General features: G+C 32.5%; 1 protein-coding gene across 1 annotated transcript in view; it reads right to left on the reverse strand.

Annotated features, from left to right (window-relative positions):
- Positions 1 to 1,139: 1,139 nt before the first annotated feature.
- LOC143227519 (uncharacterized) overlaps positions 1,140 to 16,859 on the reverse strand; it is a 50,517-nt gene continuing 34,797 nt past the window's right edge. The window contains exons 2-3 of the mRNA XM_076458959.1: positions 12,331 to 12,492; positions 1,140 to 2,580 (exon numbers count right to left, since the gene is read on the reverse strand). Of these exons, the coding sequence (XP_076315074.1) occupies positions 2,357 to 2,580; positions 12,331 to 12,492 (386 nt within the window). The 3' untranslated portion in view covers positions 1,140 to 2,356. The remainder of the gene's footprint in view (positions 2,581 to 12,330; positions 12,493 to 16,859) is intronic.

A 16,859-nucleotide genomic window follows, 5' to 3' on the forward strand; every position in this document is an offset into this window, starting at 1 on the left:
TAAGCTGTAAAATAGTTTATATAGGCAACGATAAGCTGTAAGTACAATCTATATATACCACGATAAGATGTACTAACAGTCTACATAGACCACGATGAGCTGTAATAACAGTCTATATAGACCACGATAAGCTGTAATAACAGTCTATATAAGACCACGATAAGCTGTAATAACAGTCTATATAGACCACGATAAGCTGTAATAACAGTCTATATAAGACCACGATAAGCTGTATTAACAGCCTCTATTGACCACAATAAGCTACAACAACAGGCTCTATAGACCATGATAAACTGTATAGAATATGCTACATTGTAAAAGCAGAGCTATATAGATCATGAACCTTGTAAAAACAGGGCTATATAAATCATGATAAGTTTAAAAATAAGGTAATATTGATTATAAGTCGTAAAAACAGTGTTATATAGTTCTTCATGGGTTGTAGAAACGGGAATATATAGATCATGGGAAATTGTAAAATCAAGGCCATATATGTGTCTTTTGTTTCAACAGTTGATGAGACAATATAAGCTATTTACTCAACTTATTCATTAAATGAAAGTATTAAATTTTTATCTAATATTGTGCTTAAAATACCCCCCCCCCACATTTTCTCGACTAAGTAAGAAACGAAGGTCAATTTGTCTCAGTTTTTAAACTGATTAAAAGTAGAATATTTATTACCACGATGACGTTGATTGGACGTTTTACTGTATGAGTAAAAAATCCACATTACTATTTCTTGACAATACAAAAACATCAAATTCTATATTCTAATTTTAAAATAGCTTTCTATTTTACTTTTTATCATATTTTGTTCAAGGTTGGAATTCCATTCCAGTTTAAATTTCAATCTTAAATATTTTATCCTTTTAGGCAGATATTTGATGACTGTATAAAATATGTATTGAAACGCCTCTGCCTGCATACTAGTGTATTTCAAAACGATTTATCAACAAGCATTATGTGGGATTTGTATCAGGTGTGGGTAATATCACTGTATCCCTTAGATGTAAAACGATTTACTGAAATCGAAATTCTTAAGACTTGACACATGCAATGTGAGAAATACAAGAAATGTAAACAATAACTAATTATCAAAAACCAATTCAGATTGAGTGCCTTATTTTATTGTTCATCTAAGTTCATATTTAATTCTATAACGTGCATGATCAGTGAATATTTTAACACTTTTTTTTGTTCCAAATGAACTCAGTTTATTCTAACAACATTCAGACATTCGATACGTGTGTTAGTGAAAACTTTAAGTGAGTTATTAAAAACAAAGAAACTGAAGAAACAACTGATGTTTATACTCATCTCTTGGAAGCTAAGCACATCAGGCAAGGTTTATTTCCGGTATATCTTAAATTAGAACAAGATTGGTTGGCTGTTATATGTGACTTATTCTTATTTTTGAAGTATATTTCTAATCATACAAAATGCTCTAATTTTGAAGAATATCTTAGAAGAAAAAGAAAAACAATGATCTATTGTTTAGGGCAAACAAAATATTACAATTTTTTTTTTTTTTTTTTACATTTAAGTCCAGTTTATCAATGTAGCCTTTCACTGAAAAAAGAAAAACTTTTTTGATTAGGCAAATCACATTATTTATATTCATCAAATAATTAGATCGTCCAACAACATAAACCATTGGCTTGCCTACTGATTTTATGATCTTGAAATACTAAAAAAAATATAGCTTATGCTTTTGCCGAATCAAGCGTAATTTCAAAGTGTCCTACTAGATGTAACAACACCACAATTAACCCTAATCTCATTCCTAATGAGAATCGCAACAGTTCTGCTGGTGTCTGATGTTGGTAGCGACATCTCCCGAAGACTTTAGTAACCAGAATTTGCTTTAACTAATCTAAAACTTAATGATTGGTTAATATGATTTTAGATAAATACATTTTTCTATAAATTAAACAAAATATAACTGTAAATATATCTACACAGTAATTATAATAAGCTGGATTTATCACATTTCAGAAATAATGTTATATATATACATTTATATATCACAGAGAAATCTGACGTCAAACGAACTTATAATTTTATTATTCACCTTTACAGTATTGTTCATAATTCTAATTTAATGTTTTTCTTTTACTAACATTTCGATCACTATAAGTGATTACGTTAAATGTGTTTAATATTTGGTAGTTCGTCTTCATTTCTGACTGTACTAATAAAATATGAATTTGATTGTGTAACAAATCCAAATCGTATTTACGATGCTATAGTCCAAACACCACCCTCGCCACGTGTTGAAAAATATATCTATAACTAGTGCATGAGACATAATAAATAACAGTGTCTTTGTAGTTCACTTTTTCTAGAGTTGGTGTCAGCGTAAAATACGAAATAAAAAGTCATCTGCAGAGATATCCAGTTTTCTATCTGTTGACTTGTGGACCAATTTGCATACGTTGAAAGAGTCGGTGAAAATGATAGCATCGCAAAACGTGTTTTCCGAGCACGTGGAAAAACATTGGTGCAATGGAGCTGAAGTGAACTCTTTCATTACCTTCCCAGAGAGACTCTTTAGTTCTATAGATAAAATCCTCGTGTCTGAAAAACGTAAAATAACACTCTTATTTATAATTACTTGTAAGAGAAAGTCCAATCAAACACGTCTGATATATTCGAATTACTTCTATTAAATTTAGCGTTGTTTAAAATTAGTTTCAATGGTTTGTTAACAGTACTTTATTCAAAGACCATACACTAAAACATCTGATATAACACGAATCGCTATTTTCAAACGTTACTTCTACATTTGGCTACATTTTTAATCAGTTATCGAACATGAAGAACACATCTTACACAGACATGTACTACACAGGTCGAATACGTTATACCTAAACAGCTTTGGAACCTTTCTTACGTCGTTACTGAACATGTCACTACACCCAGTCGCACTCTACCCGACGAATATCAATCTTTAAACAAGCTCTGCAGTGTAATTCTTACTCCTATAGATCAAGTCGTATGCATTCAATCCTGTTTTATTGCTGCCCATAAGCCATCTAGTGTACGATAACAATAGTTTTCAATAGTCTGATGACACAGAAATCCATATGCGGCTTAGCCAGCAGATCTTTGTGGAATAGATGAATAAGTCCTGGAAGCAGCTTGTGTACACGTGACTTGGTCATGCTGCTTATTACTGTCTTATTTTGCCAATGACCTTTGTGTGGTTAGATTTACACCTTACACAAGACATAGCATATTTTTTACCACGTTATAGGTATGATATATTGCACGTTCTCTTTAAAGATGGTCTTGGCCCCCGAAATTGATCAATAATTCTTTGTACAAATAATAACCTCGTCTTGAAAAATTATGAGTTCCTGATCTGAACACGTCATTCCGATCTGGTGTACAGATATTTTGTATAGGAATGGACTATTATATATCCCTCAAAAAACAATCAGTCGTCAGATTTTCATGTTCAAAGTGACTGTGAAAAAACATACTCAGCCATTTATTCAAGATACACAGGTAGAACAGAAAATAAAGACTCCTTATTTGTTAAGATCGAAAGCACCAGAAGTCGATAAACATTTAAGTAAAAGTTTATAAATCAAACAGAAGCTAAAAGCAGAAAAGTAAACTCCTTCCTGAGAATAAAACACAAGTTTATAGAGGAGCTATTTTTATTACCCACATTATACCCACGTAACGCAAGTTCACAGGTTCTTACATTACATAAAAAATTATTGTGTAAGATAAAAAATAATCCAACATATGAAAGTTTAAATAACTTCCAAAATTAAGAACTTCATGTCTGTGCTTTAACTAGTTCATTTCAAGTTGCGATTTCGTTACGAAATATATTTCAGCCATTCAGTGACAACCAGAGACGAAGGATACATCGTATTTATCATATAAGAAACAACAGACAGAACCCTGATACAAACTTTGTTTTAAGTATGCTGTTTAATGGAAGAGCAACTAGCCAATAAGAAACACACAGTAAAATAAAATACTTACCAGGTTACACAAACAAAAACTTTTGTACGAACACTCGAAGGAGGACAAAGTTGGGCAGACAAATATTAGCTTTTGTCAGAAAAGTCATAGAAGAACATAAACCAATTTGGACACACAGATATTAACTCATGGAAGAAGGGCCAGTTTGGTCACAAAAAATAAGAAGGTTTGGCTGTAACAGTGGAAAAAGAACGAATACTAACAGGTTACAGAAATACAAACACTTGTTTGAACAATGGAAGAACAGTACTGACTAGGATACCAGGATAAGTATTTCTTGAAAAAGTGTCTGGAAGTATCAAGATTGGCACACAAACTTAGATTTTTGTTGGAAGAAGAACAAGTACCATTTTCTACATGGAAACAATATTTTTTTCGAACAGAGAAAGAGAACAAAAACTGACTGGGATACACAAACAAATATGAACAATAGAAGAGGGACCAATTTCGATACACAAATAAATTTTAGTTGGAATGGTTTGAAAAGGAATGTACCAGTTGGATCACACAATGTACCAGTTGGATCACACAATGTACCAGTTGGATCACACAAAGTTTTATGGGAACAGTAGAAGGCGAACAAATACTGAGTACAGCACACAAACAAACGCTTGTTGGAAAGTGTTTTTGAATTTCGCACAAAGCTACTCGAGGGCTATCTGCGCTATCCGTCCCTAATTTAGCAGTGTAAGACTAGAGGGAAGGCAGCTAGTCATCACCACCCACCGCCAACTCTTGGGCTACTCTTTTACTGACAAATAGTGGGATTGACCGTCACATTATAACGCCCCCACGGCTAAAAGGGCGAGCATGTTTGGCGCGACGGGGATGCGAACTCGCGACCCTCAGATTACGAGTTGCACGCCTTGTAAGGAAGACAAATGACAATTTGGACATACAAACACAAAATATATTTTTTTATTGAAACACTGGAAGGACAACAGTACTGATTAGTACACACACAAAAAAAACATATTTGTTGAAAAATTAGAAAGACGAAAATCTGGTCACAGAAACAGTTTTCTCGAACAGTGGAAAGGGATTACATGCACACTTGGACATAAAAACACAAACTGTAGTTTGATTTCATACACACTAGGACATAAAAACACAAACTGTAGTTTGATCTCATACACACTAGGACATAAAAACACAAACTGTAGTTTGATCTCATACACACTAGGACATAAAAACAAAAACTGTAGTTTTATCTCATTCACACTAGAACATAAAAACACAAACTGTAGTTTGATCTCACACACACTAGGACATAAAAACACAAACTGTAGTTTTATCTCATTCACACTAGAACATAAAAACACAAACTGTAGTTTGATCTCTGGAAGGAGATCAAATATTGAGTGGTAATCCGAGAAGACGAGAAAAACGCATTTGTAGAGAAAAACATACATGTAGAAACGACTGGCATGGGCAGAGAGTGCTTTCTCCACCCATACCAGTCGTTTTTACATAATTATTGAGAGGAACATACAACGACATATTTCTGTTGGAACAATAGAATTTCAAATAGTGACTAGGACACACAAATATAAACTGTTTTGAAACAGTAAAAGGAGGATAAATACACATTGAAAACATAAAAATAACCTTTGTTGGAATAGAGGGAGTAAAACAACTATCAAGTTGGAAACATAAACATAAACTTTTGTTAGTGTTCTGGAAGTAGAGCACGAACCAGTAACAAACCTATAGTTCTGTAGAAACAGTGGAAGGAGGATTACTACCAATTTCGAAAGAGAAATAAACTTTTTGTAAGAGAAGAAAGAGAAAAACACCAGTTTCGAAAAAACAATCATACACATTTGTACTTACTAAGACACATAAACAATGTTTTGTTGGAACAGTGGAAGGAAGACAGTACTTATTAAGACATGGAAATAATGTTTTCTTGGAGCAATGGAAGAAAGACACTACTGTAGTCTGCAAATCGTATTCCTGTGTCCAACTAAACTCTTACCTGATTATGATAAAACTTTAACAAAAAGTTATGCATCTGTTAATATGTCAAACTTGTAATAAAGTTTTCTTTGTTACTCATTCAGCCAATTTCTAAACTATATAAACTTATTTTCTCATTGAAGAAATTTTATGTAGCTTTCAAAGAAATACAGTTTAACATCTAAATACTTTAACAATTTAAACTAATAGAACTAAAACATCTGTAGGAAATATAACAAAAAAGTCTTAAATTATGTACAAATTTTATTATAACGTGATACTATGATTCTCTTTTATCTATCATATTTAAACTTCCCTCACAACTGCTTTCAGAGTTTCATAATGATGTTTCAGGAAGGCCTGTAACAAAAACAATAGGAGAAACATTGTAAAATAAATGAAAAGAAAGGAACATATTCTCAAGAAGTGATAGGTTTGTAGAAAATATAGTTATAAAGAAGGTTTTGTTGGATCAGAGGAAGGAAGACTTCACTGACTAAGACATATAAAGGTTTTGTTGGAATAATAGAAGGAAGACATTATTGATTAAGACATAAAAACATGGTTACACTCGAACAGTGGAAGGAATACAGTACCTACTGAGACATATAAACAATATTTTGTGGGAACAATAGAAGGAAGACAGTACTTACTAAAACATGCAAATATAGTTTTGTTGGGAAAATAGAAAGAAGAGACTACTTACTAAGACTTATATAAACACAAGTTTGTTTGAATAATGGAAAGAAACAGTACCTACTGAGACATATAAACAAGGTTTTGTTGGAATAGTGCAAGAAAAACAGTACTTTATAAGAAATACAAACGAAGCTTTCTTGGAAGAATGGAAGGAAGAGCGCACTTACTAAGACGTATAAACAATTTTTTTAGAAGAATAGAGAACAGTACTTATTAAGATATATAAATAAAGTTTAGTTGAAACAATGTAAAGAAGACAGTACTTACTAAGACATATAAAAAGTTTTGTTGAAAGAATGGAAGTAAGAGAGAAAGCACTTACTAAGATATATAATAAAGGTTTGTTGGAACAATGGAAGGAAGACAGTACTTACTAAGATATATACAGAAAATTTTATTCATAGAATGGAAGGAAGACAGTACTGCAGTTTCCATATTATATTCCTCTGTCTTATTAAACTTACTTTTACCTGATGATGATAAAACCTTTACCAAAAAGTTATGCATTTGTTAATGTGTTAAACTTGTAATAAAGTTTTCTTTGTTTGGAGATTCAGTCAATTTTTAAACTGTATAAGCTTATAATGTCATTAAATAAATTTTTGTAATTTTTAAAAGAAATATAATTTAACATGTAAATATTTTAACAATTTAAACTAATAGAACTGGAACATTTGTAGGAAATATAACAAAAAATACTGTCATACAACTGTTTTCAAAGACCATAATGATCTTTCAGCCAACGCCTGTAACAAAAACACTTAGAGAAACATTGAAAAATTGGGTAATATATTCCCAAGAAGTAAAGGTTTGTTAGAAATAAAGTTATAAACAAGGTTTTATTAGATCTGTAGAAGGAAAACAGTACTTACTAACACATATAAACAAACTTTTGTGGGAACATTGGAAGAAATACAGTACTTACCAACACATATAAACAAGGTTTAGCTGGAACAGTGGAAGAAAGATAGAACTTAAACGGACATGAAATGATGGTTTCGTTGAAAGAGTGGAAGGATGACAGTATGTACTAAGACATATAAACAAAATTTTGTTGGTAGAATGGAATAAAGACAGTACTTACTAAGGGATATAAACAAAGTTTTGTTGGAATAGTGGAAGGAAGACTGTTCTTACCAAAGCATATAAAACAAGTTTTCGGCGGAATATTGGAAGGAAGACAGTACTTGCTAAGACATATAAAGAAGTATTTTTTTTGGAACAATGGAAGGAAGACGGTACCTACTAATATATATAAAAATATTTGTTGGAACAGTCGAAGGAAGATGGTTCTTTCTAAGACATATAAACAAAATTTTGTTGGAAAAATTAAAGGAAGACAGTACTTACTAAGACATAATAAAGAAAATTTTGTTTGGAGAAAAGAAGGAAGAAAGTACTTACTAAGGCATATAAAATAATTTTTCTCCCTAACATTGGAAGGAATACAATACTTATTAAGACATACAAATAACATTTTGTTACAATGCAGAGAAGACAGTACTTAAACATATGAACAAACTTTTGTTGCAATAATAAAATTAAGACAGTGCTTACTAAAACATATAAACAAGGTTGAGCTGGAACACACGAAGGAAAACAGTACTTACTAAGATATATAAAAATGTTTTGTTGAAACAATGGAAGGAAGACAATGCTTACTAAGACATACAAACATAGTTTTGTTAGATAAGTGGAAGGAAGACAGTGCTTACTAAGACATACAAACATCGTTTTGTTGGAACATTGGAAGGAAGGCAGTACTTACTAAGACAAATAAACAAGGTTTTGCTGAAACCGTGACAGAAAGAGAGAACTTACTAAGACATTATAAGCGAGGGTTTTTCCATAAATGGAAGGAAAACAGTACTTAATAAGACATATAAACAAGGTCTTGTTGGAACAATGGAAAGAAGACACTACTTACTAAGTCATAAAACAAAGTTTTGTTGAAACACTTGAAGGAAATCAGTACTTACTAGGGCATATAAAGAAGGATTTCTTGGAATAATGGAAGGAAAATACTAATGTGGTCGGCATATTGTATTCCTGTGTCTAACTAAACTTACTTTTACCTGATGATGATAAAACTTTATCAAAATGTTATGAATTTGTTTATGTGTTAAACTTGCAATAAAGTTTTCTTTATTACTCATTCAGCGAATCTCTAAACTGTAAAAGCTTATCTTGTCTTTGAAAACTTTTCTGCAACTTTCAAACAAATATAATTTAACATGTAAATAATTTAACATTCTAAACTAATAAAACTGAAATATTTGTAAGAAATATAACATAAAGACGTAACATATGTAGATATTGTTCTATTACATGACACTATGATTCTCTTTTATCTATGATATTTAAACGTCCCTTGTATCTACTCGTATATGTAAAAACGGATGGTTTAAGTTGAGAATTTTTTTTTTTATGTAGAGGAACGAACATATATATTTCTCTACAAACGGGATTTCTCGTCTTCACTGATTATTATATCTCCTTTCAAACACCATACTGATGTTTCACACAACGTCTGTAACAGAAATAAAAACATTTAGAAACACTGAAAAAGAAAAGAAAAATGATGGGTAATATATCCTCAAGAAATGACAGGTTTGAGGCAAATACAGTTATAAAGAAGGTTATGTTGGATCAGCGGAAGGAAGGCAGTACTTACTAAGACATATAATCAAGGGTTGTTGGAACAATGGAAGAAAGACAGTATTTATTAAGAACTGAAACCAAAATTTTCTTGGAAGAATGGAAAAAAGACAGTACTTACTAAGACATATAAACAATGTTTTGTTGTAACAATGGCAGGAAAACACTACTGCAGTCTCCATATTATATTCCTCTGTCTCACTAAACTTACTTTTACCTGATGATGCTAAAACCTTTACCAAAACGTTATGCATTTGTTAATGTGTTAAACTTGTAATAAGGTTTTCTTTGCTACTTATTCAGTCAGTCTCTAAACTGTATAAGCTTGCGCTCTTATTGAATAAATTTTCTGTAGCTCTTAAAGAAATATAATTTAACATGAAAATACTTTAACAATTTATACAAATAGAACTGAATAAGTTGTAGGAAATTTAACAAAAAATACTTAAGTGATGTACATATTTTATTACTATTATGATTCTCTTTTATCTATCATATTAAAACTTCCCTATAACTGTTTTCAAACCATCATAATGATGTTTCAGCCAAGGCCTGTAACAAAAACTTGGAGAAACATTGAAAACTAAATAAAAAAGTCAGTAATATATTCTCAATAAGTGATAGGTTTGTAGCAAATATGGATATAAAGAAAGTTTTGTTGGATCAGTAGAAGGAAGACAGTACTTACTAAGACATATAAACAATCTTTTACTTGAACAGTGGAAGGACTACAGTACTTACTTTAACATACAAATAAAGTTTTGTTGAAACAATGGAAGGAAAACAGTACTTACCAAGATTTCTAAACAAAGTTTTGTTGGAATAGTGGAAGGAAGACAGTACATACTAAGGTATATAAACAAGGTTTTTTTCTCTCGAACAATGGAAGGAAAGGAGTACTTACTCTCATACAAATAAAGTTTTGTTGAAACAATGGAAAGAAGACAATACCTACTTAGACATATGAACAAAGTTTTGTTGGAACAATAGAAGGAAGACAGTGCTTGCGAACACATACAGTCATGTCAAAAAGTTAGGACACCCTATGAAAGCCTGTGTATTTTTGTTACGTGTTTGAATATATAGATATTTAATCTCAATTTTAACAATACTGAGAGATTATAGGAATATAACCAAACAATTAACACTGAAGAAAAGACTTTTCAAGATCTTCTGTAAATGTAATTCTACAAAAATGCATATTCTAACTGAGGAAAAAGTTAGGACACCCTACCCCCTAATAGCTGGTGTTACCTCCTTTGGCTGAAATAACTGCAGTGAGACGCTTCTTGTAGCCATCTACCAGTCTCTGACATAGGTCTGAAGAAAGTTTGCCCCACTCCTCAATGCAGAATTCTTTCAGCTGTGAGATGTTTGAGGGGTTTCTTGCATGCACAACCCGTTTCAAGTCACCCCACAGCATCTCAATGAGATTAAGATCTGGGCTTTGACTCGGCCATTCCAGGACTCTCCATTTTTTAGTTTTTAGTCAGTCCTTGGTGGATTTACTGGTATATTTTGGGTCATTGTCGTGTTGCAGGGTCCAGTTCCGCTTCAGCTTTAATTTTCTTACAAATGGACTCAGATGTTCCTCAAGCACCCTCTGATACACAGTAGAACTCATGGTGGATTCTATGATTGTGAGTTGTTCAGGTCCTGCTACAGCAAAGCAGCCCCAAACCATGACACTTCCACCTCCATGCTTCACAGTTGGTATGAGGTTCTTTTCCTGGAATGTTATATTTGGTTTATGCCAAACATGTCCTCTGTTCTGGTGTCCAAATAATTCAATTTTGGACTCATCTGTCCAAAGAACATTATTCCAGAAGTTCTGGTCTTTGTCTACATTCTCTCTGGCAAACTTCAGTCTGGCCTTGATGTTTCTCTTAGAGAGCAAATGTTTCCTCCTTGCACACCTTCCATGCAAGTTAAACTTGTGCAGTCTCTTTCTGATGGTAGAGGCATGCACTTTCACATCAACAGTAGCCAGAGCCTGCTGTAGGAAATCAAGTTCTGATTAAGATATACAAGCATAAGCTTTCATCTGAAATCTCGAAGGAAAAGAAATGCTGTTTGGGGCACAGAAATAAACGTTTGTTGAAATAAGAGAAAAAATACAAGCCCCAATTTAGATATACAAATATGATATTTTATCTGAAAACTGGAAAAGTTCTGATTATGATAGAAACTTTTGTTGGAACAATAGCAAGAAAAGTAGTACTGAATAGGTCACACAAATATACTCGTCTCTTCGAATAGTGAATGAGGTGAGAGAAAAATATGTTTTCGTCAATTTTTAGAAAGGTAACAAACACCTGCTAAGACACACAAATACACTTATGTAGGAACAGTGAACAGAAGATAGTACAACTTTGGACACAAACGTATTTTGGAACAGTTGAGGACGAAAAGCACCAATTGCGAAAGGAATGCACAAGATTTTATTTGAAAAGATCGTGGAAGACAATCAAACGTTTGGACACAGTGTCAGAAAAAAATTTTTGAACAATGTTTGTTTGTTTTGGAATTTCGCACAAAGCTACTCGAGGGCTATCTGTGCTAGCCGTCCCTAATTTAGTAGTGTAAGACTAGAGGGAAGGCAGCTAGTCATCACCACCCACCGCCAACTCTTGGGCTACTCTTTTACCAACGAATAGTGGGATTGGCCGTAACATTATAACGCCCCCACGGCTGGGAGGGCGAGCATGTTTGGCGCGACTCAAGCTCGAACCCGCGACCCTCAGATTACGAAGTGCACGCCTTAACGCGCTAGGCCATGCCGGGCCCTTTGAACAATGTAAGAATACAAGTAATTTTGCATAGAAACACATTTTATTAGAACAATAGAAGGAGGACACAAATTACAACCTTACTTTTGTAGACTAGAGGAAAACAAGTTCTAGCTAGGTAGGATATTTTATTCTGTACATAAATTATGAATAATGAATAGAACTAAATAATGAATATCTCGAGAGAAAATAGGTAGAAGTAAGAAAATAATTTACTTACTCTTCACACCAGGAGGGTCGTATTCTCTGGATGAAGAGGGCATGGATTCTATAGTGGTTTCTATCTCGTTAGGCCTAGTAATACCTAGTTGATTTCTTGAGCTATCGCTTAAACTGTTGGTAGAAGTTAACACCCACTCATCATTGGTTGTGCCACCTAATTCTTAAAAAGAAAGATACGTACGCATTTCTTTACAAATAAAATATATAAATTGAATATATATTTTTGTGTGTCAATAAATGTCTATAGCTTTAATTTTCAGATGTTATTACAATAACAGAGAAATAAAAAGTGCCAGTGTAAAAATACACCTCAATTTTGACAGTTAGCAGATTCACAACACAAAAACTGTATTTGGGAAGAGTACTTCCTTTAGTTCTATACATTTAAACAGTTTTGCTCGAAAGGTAAACCTTCATTACGTATAACAATTATTCTTGCACTTAACGACATGGTGAAGTAGATTTCCAAGTACAATTTCGTTAGATATAATGATAACTGTATTTAATGCCAAGTTGAAAATGTTCTTTAAGTACAGTAAAACGTTTTACGTACAACAGTGATATCTGAATATAACGACAAGAAAAAATAGTCCAGTTGGTATAATAAAACTTTCTACATACAGCAGTGATTTTTGAACTTAACGACAAGTAGAAATAGGTCAATAAATTCAGTAAAACGTTGCTACATACAGCAGTATTATTTGTACTTAATAAGTTGAATAAATGTTCCTAATCAGATCGCCGTTTTAGCCGTTGAGGCGTTATAAAGTTCAATCAATCAAAGCTACACGAGGGCTATCTGTGCTAGCCGTCCCTAATTTAGCAGTGTAAGACTAGAGGGAAGGCAGCTAGTCATCACCACCCACCGACAATTCCTGGGTTACTTTTTTACCGACGAATAGTGGGATTGACTGTACCATTATAACACCCCCATGGCTGAAAAAGCGAGCATGTATTGTGTGACGGGGATTCGAACCAGCGACTCTCGAATTACGAGGCCATGCCGGGCCATCTCAATAGATACTTAGAACATTGTGAATAGTTTATTTCGAAATATATTTTTTATTCTGTTTCACAGAAAAGAACTTGTATTCCACAAAAAAAAAAGAGGGTAGACTGATACAAAATGACAATTTGAGCAGATCTGTTTTAACTTTGTGAGCGGAGTACACTCTAATTAAAAACATTCTTGGCCAATACTTTTGCATATTTTGTAACAAATAAAATCATTATTCTTGATATGGAATACAAGTACACTTATCACTGTCAAAATGAGAAATGTATGTCATATAAACATCCATGTATGTAATCTGTATAGTGAAATAGGTTCTATAAACATAATGAACGATTTATTAGAACGACAAACAATTCTATTTGTGGAAAATTGTGCAATTTAGTATTTCACCTATCACAACAAACACAAATAATCACAAAATGTAACATCGAATTATTGTAAATAATGTCTTATCCTTCGATTAGTACTTAACTTATCCTTCTCGACTCTAATTACCTCGATGAGGTTATTATTGTAATCCACCATGAGTCATATAAACTTGTCACTAGAGGGCACTGCAATTTAAATACAGTAGCTGGTGTAGTTTCTTCGTTAGCTATTTTCTAGCTAAGTTCTGCCCAACAGTTCTCAATGAAATTACAATTTAGGTACTTTGCTGGCCATCGCAGTCGTGTAACTTTCTCCTGGTCGAGATAATCTTGTACAATGTGACAACTGTCATCTTGGAACATAAAATTATTGCTAAGCCTTTCTATAGCACATGGAAAAATATCGTCTCCATGTGATGTCTGTAGGAGGTAACATTGACATTTCCCTGGTAATATGAAGTGCAATATTTTCACCATAGAGAATAGCTGCCCCAACACATACTGCACCATCTCCTTGTGTTCCCTAGAGGAAGGACAGACTTTCTTCATTTGTTCTTCAGGCAAAGGACGAACACGAATCCTACCATAAGGTTTAATAAGCCAGAAATAGAGGATTCATATGGAAAAAAAAATGTTGTCGTTGTCCTAACTTTACGTTAGCATTCTGTCTCTCTCAAGTTTTCAGGAATGAATGTGTTTATACCATACCTCTCTTAAAGCGGTGGAAGACATTTTCCGACCTTAATTTCATAAACTTATCAAAACATGGTCATGTCAGACAATAGTTTTTGATGTGTACCAGTAGAAGTTCCTAAAGACAACATTTCCTGCAGCCTGATGCTGGATACACCGCATTGGGAGTACCTTACTGTTTTGACAACATCTGTTTGCTGTATACAATTTATGTTAAACAACTTCTAGTACGTGACAAAATATAACTCTACACCAAGTGCAGATAAACTGTGTGAACAAAGCACTGATTTGTTTTGAAAAAAAGATTATATCAAAGGCAAACATTTTCACACAATACAGGTGTGCGTATGTGTTTTGACGAACACTTATTGAAAACAATTAATATAGATAGGAAAACAATTCGTACATGTTTGTCTAATCACACACTACCTTCTCTGTTACTACTTGGGCATTTACTCAATAAATACTCCATGCATGTTGACTAACGTCATTATATAACAATACACAAATACTTTGGTCAACACTGTATTATAAGAAAAGAAAGACAAAAACACTTCATCAAGATACTAGTAATTTTGAAAAGGAGATAAGGGTATAAATTGTTATAATTGTTAAGTTAACTTTATATTCCAAAGTATAAAACCTATCATATAATAATAACCATGTATTTTTACGCAGCTTTCTCTGTGTTTAACAAGTTCTTTTAGATTATTTGTTGAAAGTAAAGTGAAGTGAACGGAACTATCCTCATCATTTTGCATCAAAACGAAGTTGCCTCAGTGGCGGATTACCGGATGAATGAAGATCTAAAGATGCAACCTGGCAGTTGTATAATATTATGCTACATCCCAATGATACTAACCTCTGAGGGTTACATAATATGTACAGGATACAGACACCAAAACGTGATAAAGACGATGAAGTCCACCAATTGACACCAGAGGGCATGACTATACCAGGGGAGGGGCGACATCATAGTTTGAAACCATAAGGCTTATTTCTATAGGTATTTCTTTAAGTGAATGTTGTTACTAAGGAGAATATTACTGAAAGCAAATGATGCTAGTAAGGGCAGCATTTTAATAAGTAGATGTTGTAATGTTGGCACATTGCTAGCGGAAAAATAACGTCATAGTTCTACGAGTGGAACCAGAGGGCAAGTTGCTAGAAGAGGTGAAGAAAAGTGAGGTGTTTTATGATGAGTGCACTGATGGTCCACAAATGTTCAAACATAATCTGAAGTAGATCATGAGAAATGTGATCAGCTTTATAGTTTTTCTGTTCAACAACGATCATATTATAAAATTAATATTTCACATAATTTGAATAACATATTTTTACAGTTATCAGCAGTGAAACTTTGAATCAGTTGCTTTGTAAGTAATTATTACATTAAATTTGCTATTTTAATATCTAGTTCTTATCATTATAGTGAATTTCTTTGTTTTTGTTTTTATATTTAATTTTTCTTTGCATGTAATACAAAAGTAGGTGAGTTTTCTGTAGATGGACCAAATGGCATTGTTATTATACTTCCATAGGAATGCATACAGATTTCAACTTGTCTATGTTTATAGTATTTCTTTTATATATTCAATTGCATTAAATATATACTAGAAAGACAGACGGTGTCTTTAGAGACAAAGAATCTCACTAAAACATTTTAATATGTCAGTATATAATTATAGTTTTTAATTCCATATCTAATTTTCATGATATACATTCTAGCATTTTCTAACATTTCGTTTATATAATGAAAATGATACTGATTTAACTCTTTAAATAATATACAGTAATTTAATTTTCGTGTTTAGCTTTAGAAGTTAATCAATATAATTGTTCCACTAAAGTTTAATTTAAAATGATCTATATAAATGGTTATCTTTAACCCTATTATTGTAGAAAATTATATTCTTAACTTTCTATAGATATTTCAACAAATAGTTGTCTAGACTTTTTTTTTACTAGTTTAGAACTTCATACATAACGATGAATGAAACTATTTTCATATAGGCCAAAAACTAGATAAACTCTGATTTTAGGAATAGAGGTAAATTGTCAACAATTATATTCCACTCTTCAAAAGTAAGTAGTATCCTTACCATTCTTTCTGTAGAATATTCTACTTAAAAGTAAGTAGTATCCTTACCATTCTTTCTGTAGAATATTCTACTTAAAAGTAAGTAGTATCCTTACCATTCTTTCTGTAGAATATTCTACTTAAAAGTAAGTAGTATCCTTACCATTCTTTCTGTAGAATATTCTACTCAAAAGTAAGTAGTATTCTTACCATTCTTTCTGTAGAATATTCTACTTAAAAGAAAACAATCGTTTGTTACAGCTACGTTAGTTTAAACTCTTTAAATCGTTTGTCATGTTGATGAAGCTGAATAAATATTAAGGCTAGAAATAAAACTCCAACTAGTGTGACTAAGTTTCGAACTTTAAGAC

The sequence above is a fragment of the Tachypleus tridentatus genome, chromosome 9 (assembly GCF_004210375.1).
Source record: "Tachypleus tridentatus isolate NWPU-2018 chromosome 9, ASM421037v1, whole genome shotgun sequence".
NCBI lineage: Eukaryota > Metazoa > Arthropoda > Merostomata > Xiphosura > Limulidae > Tachypleus > Tachypleus tridentatus.